Source organism: Carcharhinus amblyrhynchos, chromosome 7 (genome assembly GCF_965287045.1).
Source record: "Carcharhinus amblyrhynchos chromosome 7, sCarAmb.v2.hapA, whole genome shotgun sequence".
In the NCBI taxonomy this organism is placed as follows: domain Eukaryota; kingdom Metazoa; phylum Chordata; class Chondrichthyes; order Carcharhiniformes; family Carcharhinidae; genus Carcharhinus; species Carcharhinus amblyrhynchos.
The window spans coordinates 127,609,005-127,631,160 of NC_137330.1; the positions used below are offsets into that span (position 1 = coordinate 127,609,005).

Genomic DNA, 22,156 nt, shown 5'->3' on the forward strand with positions numbered 1-22,156 from the left:
AGGCGACGGTGCAGAGGGACCTCGGGGTCCTTGTGCATGAGTCGCAAAAACCCTGCCTGCAGGTGCAGCAGGTGGTCAGGAAGGCGAATGGGATGCTGGCCTTCATAGCAAGGTGGATTGAATATAAAAGTAGGGAGGTCTTGCTGCGGCTGTATAGGGCATTGGTGAGGCCGCAGCTGGAGTACTGTGTGCAGTTTTGGTCGCCGCACTTACGCAAGGATACTTTGGCCTTGGAGGGAGTGCAGAGGAGGTTTACTAGGCTGATACCGGAGTTGAGGGGGTTGAGCTATGAGGAGAGGCTGAATAAACTAGGCTTGTACTCGTTAGAGTTTAGAAGAATGAGGGGAGATCTCATTGAGACATACAAGATGATGAATGGGATGGATAGGATAGAGGTGGAGAGACTCTTCCCACTCAGAAAGGACAGTAGGACTAGGGGACACAGCCTCAAGATAAAGGGGGGGCAGTTTAGAACGGAGTTGAGGAGGAACTTCTTCACTCAAAGGGTGGTGAATCTCTGGAATTCTCTGCCCGTTGAAGTGGTGGAGGCTGCCTCGCTAAATATTTTTAAGACGCGGGTTGATGGGTTTTTGATAAGCGAGGGGATTAAGGGTTATGGGGAGAGGGCGGGAATGTGGAACTGAGCCACGACAGATCAGCCATGATCTTATTGAATGGTGGGGCAGGTTCGAAGGGCTAGATGGCCTACTCCTGCTCCTACTCCTATTTCTTATGTTCTTATGTTCTTATGAATCGGCACTGAGGGACCAGGACAGGTTGTAAGTGATCTGGACACCTAAAAACTTGACTGTTGGACATCTTGTCCCAGGTTTTCCACTGCACTTGCCATTTTTGCAGTCTTGGCCTGGATGCCTTGCATTGCTAACACCACCACCTGTAAAAGAAGGGCTTTGGACTCATCCAGATGGCCTTATGTTTTCTTCAATATAGCTGACAACCCCTCCTGTAAAGCTTAGTGCTGCTTTTGCATCTCAAATAGTGATGGGTCAACCTAGTTCAGAGGCCCAACATCTGGCTTGGGGGCAGCCATTTCCAGGGATCCAGCAACCCTCTGACTGCTGTCTCCCTTGAAAGTTCCTGCCTCCACATGATGTGCTAATGCAGCTGTGCAGTACACACCAGTGAGTGGACCAGAAGGCTGTCTGCTAACATGACTCACTAACACCTTTTTTTGTCTGAGGATTCAGATGATGTCATATGGGATTGCTTAGAATCATTAGATTGGTCAGTATTTAAAAACTCTGTGACTAGCCTGAGTACACTACAGTAATTGACTTCATTAGTAAGCGTGTAAAAGACTGTGTGCCAAAGAAGCAAGTCCGCGTGTTTCCCAACCAGAAACCGTGGATGAACAGGGATGTCCACTGAGTGCTGAAGTCTAGATGTAGAGATGCTGGCATTGGACTAGGGTAAACACAGTAAGAAGTCTGACAACACCAGGTTTAAGTCCAACCGATTTATTTGATAGTAAACTCACGAGCTTTCGAGGTTAACCTCTTCATCAGGTGAATGGAGAGGCCAGAACTCTCCATTCACATGACAAAGAGGTTAACCTCGAAAGCTTGTGAGTTTACTATCAAATAAATCGGCTGGACTTAAACCTGGTGTTGTCAGACTTCTTACTCTGCTGTAGTCTAGATCAGAGGTGTTCCAGTCAGGTAACCCTGACCTCTGCAAGAAAGTCAGATATGATCTAAGGACATCCATCAAAGATGCCAAAAGACAGCACTGGACCAAGCTAGAATTGCAGGCTAGCCATAAGGATCCCTGCTGACTATGGCAAGGTTTGCAGGACATAACAGGCTACAAGATGAAGGTATGCAAAATTGCTGACCCCTTCTATGCCTGGTCAGTGAGAGGTCAGTGAGATCACGCCCTCCACTCCAGAAGCCTCAAATGAACCTGTATCTGAGTTTACTGTAAACTGTGCGTGCCTTTATATGCCCTGTTTGTGATCAGAACTCTCCAGTCACCTAACAAAGGAACAGCATTCCGAAAGCTAATGGCGTTTACTACCAAATAAACCTGTTGGACTTTAACCTGGTGTTGTGAGACTTCTTACTGTGTTTACCCCAGTCCAATGCCAGCATCTCCACACCCTGAACTTTCCACAGACCACAGTCAGTAAGGATAGGAAACAACATTTCTTTCATGATCAGCCTCAACACTGGTGCCCCACAAGGCTGTGTCTTCAGCCCCTTACTACATGCCTTATACATCTATGACTCTGTGGCCAAATTCCCCTTGAACTTGATTTTCAAGCTTGCTGATGATACTACTGTCGTGGGTCAGATCTCAAACAATGACAAGACAGAGTACAGGAAAGAGAGAGAATCTGATTATGTTGTACAACAACAATAATCTCTCCCTAAATGTCAACAAAATGAAAGAGATAGTCATTGACTTCAGGAAGCATAGTGGAGCACATGCCCCTGTCTACATCAATGGGTACAAAGTAGAAATGGTCAAGTGTTTCAAGTTTTCAGATGTACAGATCACCAACAACAGAGGATTAGATGGGGTGGACAGTGAGAGCCTTTTTCCTTGGATGGTGATGGCTAACACGAGGGGACATAGCTTTAAATTGAGGGGTGATAATTATAGGACGGATGTCAGAGGTAGGTTCTTTACTTAGAAGGTAGTAAGGACGTGGAATGCCCTGCCTGCAGCAGTTGTGGACTCGCCATCTTTAAGGGTGTTCAAATGGTCATTGAATAGGCATATGGATAATATTGGAATAGCTTAAGTTAGAGGGTCATTAGATTGGTTCCACTGGTCAGCGCAACATCGAGAGCCGAAGGGCCTGTGCTGCGTTGTAATGTTCTATGTTCTAACAAACTGCCCTGGACAGCAGCAACCCCACCGCAGCTTCCCCACCAACCCCCCCCCCCCCCCCCCCCCGCCCCTGCCATGCCGACACTATAGCTAAGAAAGCCCATGAATGCTTCTACTTTCTCAAAAGACGAACCATGTTGGTATGACTCTTACCAACTTTTACAAATGCGCCATTGAAAGTATTCTTTCTGCTCTGCCCAAAGATGCAAGAAATTACAAAAGGTTGTGAATGTAGCCCAATCCATCACTTAAACCAGCCTCCCATCCATTGACTCTGTCTACACTTCCTGCTGCCTTGGAAAAGCAGCCAGCATAATTAAGGACACCACACACCTCGGACATTCTTTCTTCCACCTTCTTCCATTGGAAAAAAGATACAATAGTCTGAGTTCACATACCAGTCGACTCAAGAACAGCTTCTTCCCTGCTGCCATCAGACTTTTGAATGGACCCACTTGTATTAAGTGGAACTTTCTCTACACTCTAGCTATGACAGTCACACTACATTCTGCACTTTCTCATTTTCTTATCTAAGAACAGTATGCTTTGTCTGTAAAATGCGTGAGAGACAATACTTTTCACTGTATGCTGACACGTGACAGTAATAAATCAAATCAAATCAAATCAAGCACTCTAGGATCCATGCTCAAAACTCATGAGTTTTAAACACGTTGTTAAAAAATGTTTAAAAATAATGCTTCGTGTATTGACATAAGTGAAAATTTGAAGATTATCTGATACTGCAAAAGTAAATTAATGACTTCTTATGATAACTTTTTTTATACTAGCCGTGTTTAGTAAGTTATGTAGTTTCTTAAAAGTAATCTCTGAAAACACTTAGTTGTTTGATTTAAATTTATAATTTTTTTCTTATCATTTCTACATAGAAATTCATGGATAGTAATCCCAGCCTATATGAACTCCGAACTGAACTAGAGTTCTATGCCAGTATGAAACAAGAGATTGAGGAATTCAGCAACACTATTAAAGTAGATTTTATTGAGCTGAACATTGGTAAGAGCTAAAGTTCATTTTCAGTAATATGCTTTTTAATTCTTTCAACACACGTTGAAAATGGCTATTTTCAACATTTTAAAAATTAATTTCATGAGAAGTAGGCATCACTGGTGAAGCCAGCATTTATCGGTCATCCTAATTGTCCTGGAACTGTATAGCTGTGGGTCGAGAATAATATGTGAACTCAGACCATAGACAAGAAAATCCCACCAGCATAAACGACTGTGAGATTCTGGCCATAGAATGTCTGTATTGAAGAAGAAAGCCACTTTACCCATCAAATCTGTACCAACTGTCCAAAAGAGCATCTTTACCCAGGCCCACTTTTGTTCTATCCCTGTAGCCATACACATTTACCTTGGCTAATCCACCTAATGGCACATTTTTTAGACCGTGATGGAAATTGGAGCAATCAGAAGAAACCCATGATGACATAGGGAGAACATGCAAACTTTACACACACAGTCACCAAAGGCTGGTACCTGGGTCCCTGGCTCTGTGCCACCGTGCTGTCCAGCTAAGAATAGCAAGTTTCCTTTTTTAAAGGGTATTGGTGAACCCTGCATGTTAATCAAGGAACTAAATGTAATTTTTCCAAATCTGAAGATGACATAAAACTCGTTGGGAGGGTTAGCTGTAACAAGGATACAGAGTTGCTTCAGTATGATTTGGACAAGTTGAGTGAGTGAGCAAATGTGTAGCAGATACAGTATAATGTAGATAATTGTGAATTGATCCACTTTGATAGCAAGTACAGGGAATCAGGTTATTATCTGAATGGCCATAGATTAAGAGGGGAATGTGCAACATGACCTGGGTGTTATTGTACACTAGCAGCTGAAAGTAAATATGCACTGTAGCAGGGACCAGGTCAAAAACTCCAAGGTATGTTATGAAGTTAGCCCAACCTTCTTTGATTATGGCATCAGGGTGAGCGTGAGATATTTCATTCAAGCTATGATTCAATCGACCCACTAGAGGGTTTTTATTCAAGCAAACTTTATTTAAGAATAGAGTTAGAATATAATGTAAAGAATTAGCACAACTTTTTTTTAATTATAGTTAAAATAGTTAGCAGCCAACTTGACTGGTATCACATCTACAAACATCCAGTCCCTCCACCATCAACGCTCAGCAGCAACAGTGTGTACTATCACAAGATGCACTGCAGCAATTCACCAAAGGTCCTTAGACAGCACTTTCCAAACCCATGACCATTTCCTTCTAGAAGGACAAAGGTAGCACATAAATGGGAACACCAACACCAGCAAGTTCCCCTCCAAGGTAGTCACCGTCCTAACCTGGAAATATATCACCATTCCTTCAGGATCAAAATTCTAGAATCCCCTCCCTAATGGCATTGTGGGTCAACCCACAGAACATGGACAGCAGTGATTCAAGAGGGCAGCTCACTACCACCTTCTCAAGGGCAACTAGACATGGGCAATAAATGATGGCCAACCAGCAATGCCCATGTCCCATGAAAAAAATAGAAAAAAGGTCTGGATTTCTCTGCTGCCTGAAGGTAAGTGAAGGCCTCTGTCCACGTGCTCTCTTTATTCCCGCCCTGATAAAGCATGTCCCTCACAAGTCTGGAACTCTCCACTGCCCGAAACTAAGTGAAGGCCTCTGTCCCCACGGTCTCTTTATTCCTGTCACAATAAAGTATGTCCGTCATGTCTAGAGTTCTAGAGTTCTCCACTGCCTAAAACTAAGTGAGTTTAGTGAGTGGCCTTCCTCAATGGCTGGTTTTCCGGGCTGGGCCATCATGACTGGTCTATGTTGCTAGGGACCATGTGTGATTCTCACCCAGTGAACCTCTTCTGGCGAGGCCACAGAGGCCTCAAACAATACCGTCTGGGCTCATTAAATCTATGCAAAACAGGTTTTAAATATATTTTAAAAATTTATGTAGCCTCGCACCAGAAATAGAAGTGAGTTCATACCATCATTTCTTTGATGGATCCTTCTGTTCCCACAGGATAAGACTGACCATAATACCTGTGAGAGGGCAAAGGCAGGGGGCGGTGAGCCAGAGCCTTAGGTCCTCACCTTCTTAGATGAGCAGGCGCTGGACATCCATGACAGCATGGTCGGGTTGGAGTCAAGAAGTGAGCACCTGTCACTCCTCCACTTAATTTGAGGCAATTGCTTGGGGACATAGGTTTAAGGTGTGAGGGGCAAGGTGTAAAGGTGAAGTAGGAGGTACAGATGATGGTGGGTGCCTGGAACTCACTGCCAGGGAAGCAGATACGATAGAGACTTTTAAAGTGTCTTGACAGATACATGAATGGGATGGGAATAGAGGCAGATGGTCCCCAGAAGGGTCGGAAGGGGCTTACAATTCAGATGGGCAACATGGTTGTGCAGGTTTGGAGGGTTGAAGAGCCTGTTCCTGTAATATAATCTTTTTTGTGCTTTGTTCTATGTTCAGTGGAGAAATGTGAAGCCACATTCTGGCATCCCAGATTCCGGTCCGTCCCTTGCACTTAATCTTATGTCCTGTGTTGCAGGAAGAGGTCCGGATGTACCTGGGCATCTGGACTCGAGGCCTTTACTGCAGCTCCCAGCCATTCTGAGGTGATGGCTCCGAAGACTCCTCAGTGGAAGCAGGTGAAGCAGGTGAAGGGACTCCGAGGGTGGCCGCTTTTTGGCGTCAGCTGCCATCTCACAATTCACCGTCCCAGATATTCTTGCATCGGTGGGTTCAATTAGTGGTGAGGCCTCTGGGTCATTCCCTGGCGATAATGTACATCAAGTGGAGGAGGGAATGTCGGAGGCCTCTGAGATGACTTCTTCCTCAACTGCTGGAGATGCAGCAACAGGGCCAAGGAATGCAGGAGGGGTTGATAGCCACACTGGACTAACTGCAAGGCTGTTGGGATGATTCTCAAAGCTTTCAGGTAGACCAGTTATTGCCTGTCTTGCATGGTTCCCAGACCAACACTGCAAGAGTGGCAATTGCAGTGGAAAGCCTGGGGCAGAGAATCCTCACCATGAATGGCAGGCTCGAAGCAATGGCCGATTCACAGTGAGCCACAACTGAGGAACTCAACAGGCTTCTTGAGATTCTGTGGCCCATAGATGAGAGGCTCAAGAGCTTGCATGAGACCCAGCAGGACAGCACTGAGACACAGCGGGTTATGGCAGCAGCCATTGAAAACATGGCCCAGTTATGGGGGACCATGACTAGGGGCTACAGAGCATGCCCCAGTCTCAGAGAGTACTTGCTGCTGCCATTGATAGATGGCCCCTGACTCAGTTGGCCATCACAGATTGCTTGACCACCATGATAGGACAAAGATGATCTTCCAGGACTGGCAGCACCAGGTGATGCCGAAACTACTGGAGCTCGCTGCAGAAGACCTGCTATCCCCAGGGGCCCGCAGAACCCCAAGGGAAGAGGAAAGGCTCAAGCACATGCCTGGGCCTTCCAAGCAAAACACTGCGGCTGTGACTACACCTTCTGACTCCCCCCTTCCTGACACCAGAGCATCTCAGGGGCAGCAGGATGAAGAGGGTGTCATGGATACATCCCAAGCACCTGAAGAACTGCTCCAAGGTTCACGGAGGGAGAGCAGAGCTGGCTGCTGGACATAGTGGAGGGGGGAGGGACATTTGCTTTCCCCCAGATGGGCGACGATTCAGGGGTCGGGCCAGCATCGAGGACTCGGAGGTAGTGACAGCAGGAGTCAGTGCCTGCGTACTGGCACCACAAATCAGCCACCAATGCCAGAAGAAACTTAATTACCTTGTTTGGGCAGTAAGGGTGAGTGCCCATTCCATCCTACCACCAATCCCGTCTGACGTGCCTGCAATATTCATGTCGACCCACCCGACAACACGCAGCCTTCCAAAGCATAGCCCCCTAGCATCTTCTTCCAACTCCTCCATGACCCCCTTCACTATACCTGCCTGCTGAGGCACGGTCTCGACCTACACCACAAAGCCCACACTCCCGACACCCTGTGGCCTTCTAGCCGTCAAGATTTCAACCCCCCTTTCTTATCCCCCCAGGATAAGATATCCCATAACAGGAGGGAGGGGAGTAAACAGGAGGTGGCATCCCCAGCCTGCTAACCCTCCCTCCCTTTGAAGAGAAGCCCTTGATCAGGCAGAGGAAAAGGAGGAGAAAAAAGTAAGCGACAGCCAGGTTGGCATGTGATACGGAAGAGAACATCCGCCAATCCTTCATTCATGACATTTCAAATAAATGGCATGCTACCAAGATATTTATCCCTTGCTAACAATGAATTATGTGTGTTTTGTTGCAGGAGCTTCTCCCTCCACCCACAATTGCCCCTGCTGCTCCCATTAAGACACCCCATGAGAGGTCAGAGGAAACCTCAGAGGAAGAACCTGAGGAAATCTCTGAGGCCAGCACCAATCATTCACATTGCTTCCATGACATAGTCCACCATCGCAAATACTGTCTTCTCGGGTGGACAAGATAATGGTGTGGCTGCAAGGTTATTCTCTAGTAGGCACCACATAGGCATTGATGTACATTGGATAGTGGTGGGAACATCAGAGTATTCTGGCATGCAGAAGCCTGGCAGAACCAAGAGTCAGCTTCCCCAAGCCAGATGTCAGGCCATTGGGATCAGTTCTCCCTCAGCTGTTGGAGATGCAGCAACAGAGCCAAGAAATGCTGGGGGGCTGTCAGAAACACTACAGAAGTTGCGAGGCTGTTGGGAGGAGTCCCACAGACTGCAGATGCAGGTGGTATTGCCAAAATTGAGTGGTATCCAGGTCCCCCCATGCCAACACTATATTAAGAAAGCCCACAAACACCTCAACTGTCTCAGGAGGCAAAGGAAATTCAGTACGACCATTACGACTGTCACCAACTTCTACAGATATATCATAGAAAGCATTCTTTCTGGTCGTATCACAGCTTGGTATGGCTCCTGCTCTGTCCAAGACCATAAGAAACTGCTGCCATCAGATTTTCAAATTGATCTACCTCACATTAAGTTGATCTTTCTCTACACCCTATCTGTGACCGTAACACTACATTCTGCACTCTCCTTTCTTTCTCCATGTATGGTATGCTTGTGTGATGTAGGACGCAAGAAACAATACTTTCACTGTGTACTAATACATGTAACAATCATAAATCAAATCAAATCAAATTCTGGAGCTCAGTCCAGCAGCTCTGCCAACTCAGGAGTGACCAAGGGGCCAACTGGCACCCTGTGAGAGAGGAGAAAGTACTGGTGTCCTTTAGAATCATGCACACCTGTTTAACTGCACTGTTAAATATTACCACAATATTATTCCACTGTTAGTTTCACCAATAAATGTCATTGCACGCCACAGCTGTGGCTAATCTGTATGCGATTCACCTCCCACAGGGATGATCGCACCCCAGCCATACCCAGAAGGGCTCGGAGCGTTGTTCTGCATCACCAGATGAGCAATGCCCATTTCCCAAACATCGGACTGGTGTGGGACTCAATGTGCTCACTTGGCCCACATTCACAGCACCTGCCGGACCCTGGATTGCCTCCCAGGTATTGAACTGGATGATTGAGCCCCTGACCTTCACTCAGAAATGGGCCAGGTACCAGTGTGCAATTATAGAACAGCAGTCAGGTTTGTGTGGCACTGCGACTGCATCACAGCATGCTGTACAGTGAGTCATCATCACCTTCCAGTCTGGGCCAGTAACTCACTGACACGGCCAACTGGGGCCAATCATGCTGGTGTGATGTCAATGGGACCCATGGCAAGGGTGTATGGATAAGTATTGGTGGGAGGGTTGCAGGCTTCAGAGGATAGGGTAGGAGTTGGTGGATCACATGTCACCTAGTTGCTGAACCTTGTGGCAATGAGGGCCTCCCTTGCCACCCTGCCCTGCCAAATCCTTGCATGTCTTCCACCCCCTAGATCCTCCTCGGCCTCTTCCTTCTCCACATCCCTATAGGCCCCCTCCTTCTCCTCAGCCTCTTGGAAGTTTCCCCGCTGCTGCCTGAGGTTGTAGAGCCCACAGCTGACCGTGATGATGCAGGATACCCTCAAAGGACGGTACTGGAGGGCCCTGCCAGAGCAGTGCAGGCAATGGAACTGCATCATTAGGGTCCTGATGCACCATTCCATGATGGACTGTGTGGCAGTGTGGGTCTCATTATAATGGGTGTTCACATTGGTCTCTAACCTCTGCACTGGCATCATCAGCCAAGACCTTAAACCTTGTCCCCTATGAACCATCCTGGCATCTAGCTTCAAACCCAGGGAATGTCAGAGTTCTGCTAGATGAAGCTGTCGTGCATGCTGCCTTGGTGGTGTGCACACACATGCATGATAATCATTTTGCGGTCGCACATAATCTGCACATTTAGGGAAAGGAATCCCTTCCTATTCACAAAGTGCATTGATATATTGGGCTGTCCAGGCGAACAGGGCATTTGTCATTTTGCGGGCACACTTGTGGATAGGGGACTGGAGATCCCCATTGGCGGCCTGGAAAGATCCAGTTTGCATGAAAGTTTAGGGCTGCCAAGGTCTTCACCACCACTGGGAGAGGATATTGTGCTGTTCCTCAAGAACCTACCACAGGTGCCATATCGTCTCCTTGCTAAGCCGAAGCCTACAGCAGTACATGGCATCCGTCAACCCATTGAAGGACACGTGGGCCCTGAACTGTCAGGGCCTTCGACTCCTCTATGCCTGGTTTGCCCATGGGACGATGGGTACCCACCTTCAATCCCCCACCAGCAGCTCCCTGTCATGCTGCAGCCTCTGACCTGGCTTCACAGTGAGCGGTTGTACCCCGGATGTGTGTGTGTGTGACTGTGAGTGTGGGTGTGGAGAACAGAGTGACATGTTTGCCATCGAGCAGAGGAGAGATATTTTCTTCACCTGGGACTTGCAAAAAAGAACAAGGAACAAAGAAAAGTACAGCACAGGAATTGGCCCTTTGGCCCTCCAAGTCTACACTGACCATGATGCCTACCTAAACTAAAACCGTATGCACTTACGGAGTCTGTATCCTTCCATTCCCATCCTATTCATGTATTCATCTAGTTACTCCTTAAATGCAAGTATCGTACATTCTCTCACCATCTCCCCAGCAGCGCGTTCCACATACTCACTATCCTCCGTGTAAAAAACTTGCCTGACACATCTTTAAACTTTTCCCCATGCACCTTAAAACTATGTCCCGTAGTCCTTGACTTTTCTACCCTATGAAAGAGCATCTGACAATCCACTCTGTCCGTGCCACTCATATTAGGTCACCCCTCAACCTCCATTGTTTCAGTGAGAACAAACTGAGTTTATCCAATCTCTCCTCATAGCTAATACCCTGCAGACTAGGCAACATCCTGCTAAACCTCTTCTGTACTCTCTCCAAAGCATCCACATCCTTCTGGTAGTATGGTGATCAAAATTGTGCACAATATTCTAAATGAGGCCTAATTAAGATTCTGTAAAGCTGCAGGATGACTGCAATTTTTATACTCAATGCTGCAACCAATGAAGGCAAGCATGCCATATGCTTTCTTGACTATCTTATCCACCTGTGTTGCCAGTTTCAGTGATCAGTGAACATGTATGCCCAGATCTCTCTGCCTGTCAATACTCCCAAGGGTTCTACCATTTGCTGTATTTAAGTCACAGGTAGATAGGTTTCTGATAGACAAGGGAATTAAAGGTTATGGGGAGAAAGTGGGAAAGTGGAGCTGATCCACTTCAGATCAGCCATGATCTTATTGAATGGCGGGGCAGGCTCGAAGGGCTAGATGGCCTACTCCTGCTCTATTTCTTATGTTCTTATGTAATTCTTACATGCATTGGACCTTCCAAAGTGCATTATTTCACACTTGTCTGAATTAAATCCATCTGCCATTTCTCCGCCCAAGTCTCCAACCAGTCTATATCTTGCTATACCCTCTGACAATCCTCTCCACCATCCTCAACTCCACCATTTTTTGTGTCATCTGCGAACTTCAGACCAGCTACATTTTCCTCCATATCACTTATATATACTATGAACAACAAAGGTCCCAGAACAGATTCCTGTGGACCATTGCTAGCCTTCCAAACAGGAAAGCATCCCTTTACTTCAACCCTCTGTCTTCTATGGCCAAGCCAGTTCTGTATCCATCTTGCCAGGTCTCCTCTAATCTCGTGTGACTTCACCTTTTGTACCAGTTTACCATGAGATACCTTGTCAAAGGTATCTTGTCTGAAGTCCATGTAGACAACATCCACTGCCTTTCCCTCATCTATCATCTCTGTTACTTCCTCAAAAAATTCAATCAAGTTCATTTCATGAGGCACGACCTGCCATTCACAAAACCATGCTGCTTATATGTAATAAGTCCATTTGTTTCCAAATGTGAGTAAATCCTGTTCCTAAGAATCCTTTCCAATAATTTCCCTACCACCAACATAGGCTCACTGGCCTATAATTTCCTGGCTTACCCCTGCTTCCCTTCTTAAACAATGGAACAACATTGGCTATCCTCCAGTCCTCTGGAACTTCACCTGTAACCAATGAGAATACAAAGATTTCTGTCAAGGCCCCAGCAATTTCTATTCTTGCCTCCCTCAGTATCCTGGGGTATACCCTATCAAGCCCTGGGGACTTATCTACTTTAATGCTTTTTAATTCACCCACTACCTCCTCAATGAGCCAAGCATCAGGTCAACAGTGCAACCTGCAGAGCAAGTGAGTGCCCGTAAAATGCACGAAGGACAGCGTCGGAAGAAACTAAGTGACCTCCTTTGAGCAGAAAAGGTAAGTGTCCATGAGAAATGGCAGATGGATTTAATTCAGACAAGTGTGAAATAATGCATGACATTGGTCCCATCAGTCATGCCTGGAATGCCCATTTTGATCCACCTGTAGTCTTCCAGTATCCAATCACCAGTGTCTGCCTCCAATCCCTCTTGACAAACCCTGGCAACTGAAACACAGTGCAGACCTATGCAACCCAATTGCCCCCTGTTCCTGACACCACACACCCTTCCAGCCATCAGGCAGTCAATTCCCACTCTGGTCCACAAGAGAAGATGGCCAATAATCACCAGGAGTGGGTGGTGCTGTTCCTGAGCTATGTCTCCTTACCTCATTTGAAGAATCCACACTGTAAATTTCAGGTTAGTCCAAGGATAGAGCCATGACAGACAGCCATGGATGGGTTCCACCATGGAAGTGAGGATCCACAAAATCATCATTCATATGACGTATCTCAAGTAAGTTACGATCTGCCCAGACACTTGCCCCTCTTTGTACTTACCCATGTGTCCTTTGTGGCAGCAAACGACCCTGATGAGGCTGGCCCATTGCTGCTCGCTGCCGACCCCCCTCCCCACACCCCCACCCGGGCTTCTCCTGCTATGATTTCCAATGATGACAGCTCAGAGGAAATCTTTGAGGAAAATTCTGAGGAAAATAATTTGCAGTTAATATAGGCATCACATGCACAATCCACCAGTGCAGATAGTCACCTCGGTAGGTTAACACTGAGGCCTCTGGGTCACTTACTGGTGCACACAGCCAGAGATGTACACCGGGTGGAGACAGGAACGTCTAAGGGCTCGGATAGGTGGTGGCCTATCGGAGTCATGTGCCAGGCCTCTGGGATCAGTTCTCCCAAAGCCACTGGAGATGCAGAGGCAGAGCCAGGAATTACAGGAGGGCTATCAGCAACTTTTTGGCAACTGCAAGGCCACTTGGAGGAGCCCCACAGTCTTCCGATGCATGAGTTGGTGCCAGCATTGTGTGGTACCTCGGGCCAGCACTGCAAGGGGTGATGTCCGCAGTGAAAAGACTGGAGCAGGAAATGGTCTCTATGGGTGGCAGGTTCCAAGGCATAGTTGAGTCACTGAGGATCATGACTGAGGGGCGCAGGAGCATGCTCGAGGCACAGAAGCCATGGCTGCAGGCTTCGAGAGAGTGGCCCAGTCACAGCGGGCACTTGTTGAGGGGATCCAGAGCTTGGCCCAGTCACAGAGGGCTAATGTCAATGGATCACACACCATGGGATGAATGCAGTTGGGCCTTCAGGACTGGCTAGGCCAGGTGATGCCAAGGCTTTGGAGATGACTCCTGCTACCCTGCATGGGGTATCCCAGGGGCCCACAGGAACCCCAGTGGAGGAAGAGGACCTGAATGACATGCCTGGAACTTCCACCCAGCAGTCCCCCGGCTATCAGCAACTCTTCTAAATCCTCCCTCCCTAGCACTGGTGTGACACTAATTGTGATCAACCAGCAGCAGCAACATTAATGTGACACTGCACAGAGAGGGGGAGGCAGGGCCTATTGAGCTTCCAGGCACAGGGCTACAGCTGGGAAAGCCTCAAAGGAGACACTACTGGCCACAGGTAAACTGAAAAAAATTCCAACCTCCATATGTCAGATGTGCAGTACCAAAGAAGACAGCAAATTAGTGGACCACCTGTGCCAGATGTGCAGTGCCAAAGAAGACAGCAAATTAGTGGACCACCTGTGCCAGGTGATGCAAGGATGGCATCACTTGGACTAGCATGTCACCCGTTGTCAGTGGCCCTGGAAAGTTATGGCCACCCTAAATTTCTGTGCCAGAGGCTTCTTTCAGGGCTTCCAGGGTGATCTGCGTGACCTATCCCAGTTAGCAGTGCACAAGTCCAAAGGGAAGTTCTCGATGCACTATGGCAGGCCCACATATAGATTAATGTGAACTGGCCCCCTAATGCAGGGCATCATCAACTTCACCCACGTGATTCTGCCCTCTATATTGCAGCATTCTTGAACCACAAATGATACTACTTCCTCAGAAGATCAGCTGTGCCTAAGTGATGCACATCAAGCAAGTGTGTCCCATTTCTTGGGAATCGCCCATGAAAGTTAAATTTTGAGGCACTTGTAGATCCCAGACTTTTTTGAGGGAGAATGGTGGCTGGATACCGGAGATGAGGGGGTTGGACTATGAAGAGAGACTAAATAGACTGGGTCTGTACTCGTTGGAGTTTAGAAGGATGAGGGGGGATCTTATAGAGACATATAAGATAATGAAAGGGATGGATAGGATGGAGGTAGAGATTCTTCCTGCTCAGAAAGGACAACAGGACTAGAGGGCACAGCCTCAAGATAAGGGGGGGGAGGGTGCAGTTGAGAACGGAGTTGAGGAGGAACTTCTTCACTGAAAGGGTGGTGAATCTCTGGAATTCTCTGCCCGTTGAAGTGATGGAGGCTACCTCGCTAAATATATTTAAGACACGGGTAGATAGGTTTTTGGTAGGCAAGGGAATTAAGGGTTATGGGGAGAAAGTGGGAAAGTGGAACTGATCCACTTCAGATCAGCCATGATCTTATTGAATGGCGGGGCAGTCTCGAAGGGCTAGATGGCCTACTCCTGCTCCTACTTCTTATATTCTTATGTTCTTATGTTTTGGAGGAATGGCTCTCCTAGAGAAATTGGTAGGCACACAGGAGGTGACTAATGATGCCACCAACACCTGCTGAGACTTGCTGTAACAAGTCAACAAATGCGCTATTAATGCGGACAGTTGGATGTTTCAGTGCCTGAACCAGTTGTGGAGGAACACTCCAGTATACCCCTCAGAGGGTGTGGCATGTTACCCTTCCATGGGTAGGGGGTTGGGGGCCTTTATCAGCAATGGCAAGTCTGAGGAGAGATGTTGCCATCCCTTCCTGATGCTTGTGACTCTGCCTTTGCAGTTTCAGCAGTTTTGGGATGATTGGGCACAAGAAAGTTCTAGAATCATGGAATCCCTACAATACAGAAAGAGGCCATTCAGCCCATTGAGTCTGCACTGACAACAATCTTACCCAGGCCCTATCCCCATAACCTCACATCTTTACCTTGCTAATCCCTCAAACCTATGCATCCTGGAAACTAAGGGGCAATTCAGCATGGCCAATGCACCTAACCTGCATCAGGTTAGATGCATTGGCCATGCTAAGTTGCCCCTTCGTATCCTCTATGGGAGGAAACCAGAACACCTGGAGGAAACCCCTGCAGACACAGGGAGAATGAGCAAACTCCACACAGACAATGACTCAAGCAGGGAATTGAACCCAGGTCCCTGGCGCTGTGAGGCAGCAATGCTAACCACTATGCCATGAATTCCTTTAACTAAATCCTGTTGGATATTATAATCAACTTTATATTTGTCCACCAAACAGAACAGTATCTTCAGGCAAACAGCCTGTCGATGCCTATCATTTTACTGTCAAACAGGTTGCAGCAGAAGGAGCTCTTTCCTTGGCCCTCATTTACACTGGAACACTGGAAATGGTGGCTTTGATACAAATTCAACTCTGCATGCCTTCTCTTCTCATGAATGTCTCACTTCTCGAAAGGCAGGTCATCCTGCAACAGTCAAACAACCTATTCTCTGAAGTGGATTGGTTAGACTTTTGATTCTGGATTTTGGACTTGCATAAAGCCATAAGTTGTATTTTCATTTTTATTTTTATTGTGGCCTGATATTGTACCCCTTTTCTTCCCTTATATCCCTGTTTTATTATGTGAATGCAAAGGGGATATTGTTTGCAAAATAGACCAAGGTCGCAATCTTTCACCATTCATGCTGGCAGGATTTTCCCATACCACTGCAGTGAACAGAGATTTCCCTGGCCTCCAAATTCTCTGACCTTGCTGCAGTGGGAGCATAATGTGAATGGCTGGTAAGATCACTCCCAAACTCTTTTACTTTATCATTTCCCAAGTTTACTCATTCAAGGGTTGGGGAAATATGGCACCAGTTATAAAGGGGGAAATCTGCTTACAGATGAGTAGTGAATGGAGAAATCAGGGCTGTTTTAATTAATCTCTCTCCTGTCTGTAACAATATAAATGGGAACAATTGTGATAAGCCTACCAAGTTCCCCTTTGGGATTTAGAACATAGCAACTACCAGATCATGACACTAAAGAAAATGAGATAATACTCCCCAGCCAATCACTTCCTTGTGATGTCACCACTTGACATAGGTAGCATGGTGGCACAGTGGTTAGCAATGCTGCCTCACAGTGCCAGGGACCTGAGCTTGTTTCCTGGCTTGGTTCACTGTCTGTGTGGAGTTTGCACATTTTCCCTGTGTCTGTGTGGGTTTCCTCCAGAAGCTCCAGTTTCCTCCCACATTCCGAAAGATGAACTGGTTAGCGGCACTGGCCATGCTAAATTCTCTCTTAATGTACCTGAACAGGTGCAGGAGTGTGGCGACTGGGAGATTTTCACAGCCTATTCATTGCAGTGTTCATGTACGCCTGTAAATAAAAACTTTTTAAAAACATAAAAGTTCGGGACGCTGACTTTGACTGACTCCTTAAAGTGGTAGGGGCTTGCTGTTTTTTTGTCCCACTTTCTGTATAGTTGAAATCTTATGCTCCCCCTGGATGCTTTATGCCCCATTCCCTGGTTGAAGTCCTGTACTGTTTCTTGCTGCTTTATGCGTCTCTCCCTGGTTTTTCCTAAGTTAGTGAAAGGCTGAACTGACACATGGTAAGAGATAATGAATTTTTGTTACGGAGAGGAACCTCCCAAAATATGGAAAATCATTCACATTTTCCAGAGTTTCATCATTGATCTTTTTGAGTGAAGGGGATTTGCTTTTCTGTGGAACTTGGTTGAAAAAGGACCTTATTTCTCTGAATAATTGTTTGAAAGGCCAGTATTTTCAATTGTTTCAAAAAGGAGTGGACAACATGAGAATCACAGTTTTCATGCCACTGTGGAGTAGGCAGAGAATGGGGATGAATTTTAGGAAAATACTCTCTAAGCCTTCACAACCAACAGTCAAAGGTTTTCATGAGATGAAACACTGCACAGAGAACTGAAGGATCCAGTAGAGGCAGTGACAGCTGTTGCCACTTCCCTCAGAGAAATAAGAGAGATCCAACAATACTGATGGTTAGTCTTGGGTCATCAGCAAAGCAATAGATGTTTTACCTGCTGAATCAAGCGTGAGAAGATATATTGCAATTTCTCGAGACAATTAGGTGTCATGCACAAAGGATGGAGAAGTCCATCCATGTTGTAAGTAGCGATATCTCTGGCATGTGAATGCATGATATAATCTATTGAAAACTGAAGATCAATTGGAGAGACACATGCGCTGAAAACCCACCACCTCGCCCACCCCGAAATCGGAGTGAGCGAGGTTCCCAGTACTATGTTGGCCTCGAGTGGGATTTTTTGATTTCGCCTGAGTCAGGCCATAAAATCCCACTCATTGTTGATAAATGCAGGACTTGCACACAGATCTCCATAGCTTGGCCTTGACTATTACATTTGTTGAGTGATTGGTTAACATGAATGATTAACTTACCTACTTCCTGTTGTCAGAAGGTGAACTATTTCAGACAATCAGAGCTACACAAAACGCCTAAAGAAGCAGAGGAAGGTCAATCACAAAGCAACGGGGGCTCCTTTCAAGGGGCTCCCATAGCTGAAGGCAAATCTTCAGTTCGTTTGATAGTGACACCAATGCTGCATGCTACTCTGAGGCTATGGTAGCACCTGTACAGATGTAGTTGACCCCAAATGTGTCAGTGTACAGAGGACGCAGTCTTTTTTGACATCAATTCTAGGCACAGAGTCATATCCTATAAAGCTGAGTGATAAAGGTCCTAACATTCCATATGTAATAACTTGTGTTTATATTTTTATGCATCAGTTAATGGTAACACAAAATGGATAGTATACTTTAATAATTTTGTGTTTTGCATCCCTTTAGAACCCATGAAAATGGCACTTTTAGTGGAAGCCAAAGGTTGGATAATGTTGCTTTGTCGATTTCTGAATGATCAGTACAGGGCAAAAATGTTGGCCATAACAGAATTTGTTAGTGAACAAACGAAAAATCTGGCACGTCCTATTCAAGATTTGGATGATGTTAGATTTGCCATGGAGTCTCTATCACAAATACGAAATAATGAGATACAGATGGATATGACTTTGGCGCCCATTGAGGTATGTTCCTTTTAGAGCAGATCTTCTACCTATTTGGTAGTCTTTTCTTTCTACTACAGACTTTTAGAACCCAAACTTGACATAATTTAAATAATGGTCGTTGATTTATTTTGGGCAGAATCTTACCAAAAAATGACAGAGGGCAGGATTTTCCGCTGCACTTGCCCCAAGGCTGGGAAATCCTGCCTGAGGTCACTCGACTTTTGTGTGGTTCATGTTCCACCCATTACAATTCCCACGGTGGGTGGGATCATAAAGTTTCACCCAGAGTGTTGGTTTCAGTGCAAAAAATGGAATTAATTCTTTCAATGATGCCAGACTGATTTTGGACCGAATGTTATGCCACATTAGTGAAAATATTTATGCCAACGACTAACACACCACACTGGCAGCATGTCCCACAATATGGGAATTCCATATAAACAGCTCGCAGCAGTCATCAGAACTTGTTCCAGAATAATGCAAGGCATGGCAACTAGGACATCAACACCTCGCATTTTGGAGAGAGTCCTCACCAGACTGTTGGATGGAATGCAACAGAGGTTTGATGTGCTCTATACCTGCTTCAGAAGAAGGCCTTCCAGCAGGGTCACCATCCCCACCTGGGATGCAGTGCCAGCCCTGGTGAGTACCAGCTAAATCAGAAGAAGGTAGGACAACTGTGTCGGACATAGATGAATGATTTTCTTTCATCAGCCAGGGTAAGTGAACCACTTCCAATCTCTCGCTGGACTCTCTTCACACACCTTTCGCACCTCCAACTCCATCACTCGCTCAGCCACTTTGAGGGTTTCCGACCAGGTCTTTTAAATTGAGTTTATGAACTCAATTCCCACTCACCTGCTGAAGGGGCTGTACATAGAACATAGAACATAGAACATTACAGCGCAGAACAGGCCCTTCGGCCCACGATGTTGCGCCGACCAGTTACAAAAACAATGACCCACTAGCCTATACCAATCCCTTTTCGTCCATAAACCTATCCACAGATCTCTTAAACGCCCCCAAACTAGACGCATTAACAACTGCAGCAGGCAGGGCATTCCAATCCCTCACCACCCGCTGGGTAAAGAACCTACCCCTGACATCCGTCCTGTAGCTACCCCCCCTTAATTTAAAGCCATGCCCCCTCGTGCTAGCTTTCTCCATCCGAGGAAAAAGGCTATCACTATCCACCCTATCTAAACCTCTAATCATCTTATATGTTTCAATAAGATCCCCTCTTAGCCGCCTTCTTTCCAACGAAAACAACCCTAAATCCCTCAGTCTCTCCTCATAGGACCTCCCCACCATACCAGGCAACATCCTAGTAAACCTCCTCTGCACCCTCTCCAACGCCTCCACATCCTTCTTGTAATGCGGGGACCAGAACTGCACACAGTACTCCAAGTGCGGCCGCACTAGAGTAGTGTACAGTTGCAACATTACACTGCGACTCCTAAATTCAATCCCCCTACCAATAAACGCCAAGACACCGTACGCCTTCTTAACAACCTTATCTACTTGATTCCCAACTTTCAGGGATCTATGTACACACACACCTAGATCCCTCTGTTCATCCACACTATTCAAAGTCCTCCCGTTAGCCCTATACTCGACACATCTGTTGCTCCTACCAAAGTGAATTACCTCACACTTCTCCGCATTAAATTCCATCCGCCACTTCTCGGCCCAGCTCTGCAACCTATCTAAGTCTCCCTGCAGACTATGACACCCTTCCTCACAATCTACCACACCTCCAATTTTGGTGTCATCAGCAAATTTACTAATCCACCCAACTATACCCTCATCCAGATCATTAATAAAAATTACAAACAACAGTGGCCCCAAAACAGATCCCTGAGGCACACCACTCGTAACTGTACTCCATGATGAATATTTACCATCCACCACCACCCTCTGTCTTCTATCTGATAGCCAATTCCTGATCCAACTTCCTAGATTACCCACAATCCCATACATCTGCATTTTCTGCAGAAGCCTACCATGGTGAACCTTATCGAACGCCTTACTAAAATCCATGTATACCACGTCAACTGCCTTGCCCCCATCCACCTCTTTGGTCACCTTCTCAAAAAACTCAATAAGGTTAGTAAGGCACGACCTACCCGCTACAAAACCATGCTGACTATTTCTAATCAATTCATTACACTCCAAATAACTATAAATCCTATCCCTAATAATTTTTTCTAAAACCTTGCCCACAACAGAAGTAAGACTCACCGGTCTATAATTCCCGGCAAAGTCTCTGTTCCCCTTCTTAAACAATGGGACAACATTCGCTATCCTCCAATCCTCCGGGACTACACCAGAGACCAATGACCAGAGACTGTACTCCGAAAGCTTGCAGTTTGTGCTACCAGATAAACCTGTTGGACTTTAACCTGATGCTTTGAGACTTCTTAGAGTGTGAGAATGGCAATACTAAGCCTCTCCCATTTTGGTGATGCAGTAAGAAGGCACTACTGCTGATATGCCCCACCCCTGGAGCCCATCCCCAAATTCCCATCCATGAAACGTTGAACTCACCTTTCCCCACCCCACCTTCATCAAGGCTCACCTCACTCATGCCTAACACTGTTTTCTAATGATCACAAGGCCAAGGATTGTCGCAGTGCTGACAGGGTACTATCTTGGATATAAGAGGGATGTGAACATGAGGGCCCCTGGTGTGAATGGGACCTGTAGTAGCTGATGCTGTGCATCCTGCATTTCTGAGCCCTATGATAAGCCCTTTTGATGGCACGACATGAAGGTCTCAGTCAAATAAAGGTCAGACATATCGTAAGAATGAGAGGAGTATGCTCCATCCTCAATGCAAGTCATCATCATTTGCCTACAGAGTCTGGCCAATAGCTTCAGCATGCTGCCCATGAAGCCTGGCAACAGCAAGGGAGCGTTCTGCTGACTCTACATTACTATTGGTCCTCGTAGTGGGAGAGCTCTTTACTCCCTAGTCCTGGCTGTCCCCAAAACAAGATGCCATGAAGCCATCCCTAGCTTGTTGACCCAGCCAGACCCTGTCCACTGCCTGGGATTCTTCCATCTCTTCCTCCACAAGGCCACTCTCACCAGTCTCTTCGACATCCTCTGCATCTGAGGAGAAAGGGTTGAGAACTTGAAATTTTTAGGTGTCCAGATCACCAAGAACCTGTCCTGGTCCCCCCAGCCAACATTCTTGTTAAGAAAGCCCACCAACCAATGCCTCTACTTTCTCAGAAAAGTAAGGAAATTTGGCTATTGCTCTCACCAACTTTTACAGATGTGCCATAGAAAGCATTATTTCTGGTTATATCAATGCTTGATATGGCTCCTGCTCTGCCCAGGACTGCAAGAATTTACAAAAGGTCA

At 46.4% G+C, this 22,156-nt stretch overlaps 1 protein-coding gene across 1 annotated transcript in view; it reads left to right on the forward strand.

The window, feature by feature from the left end:
- LOC145345624 (dynein axonemal heavy chain 8-like) overlaps positions 1–22,156 on the forward strand; it is a gene marked incomplete at its 3' end in the record, with an annotated part of 1,250,971 nt that overhangs the window by 670,894 nt on the left and 557,921 nt on the right. Inside the window, exons 31-32 of the mRNA XM_080193458.1 lie at positions 3,744–3,870; positions 18,570–18,805. Of these exons, the coding sequence (XP_080049584.1) occupies positions 3,744–3,870; positions 18,570–18,805 (363 nt within the window). The remainder of the gene's footprint in view (positions 1–3,743; positions 3,871–18,569; positions 18,806–22,156) is intronic.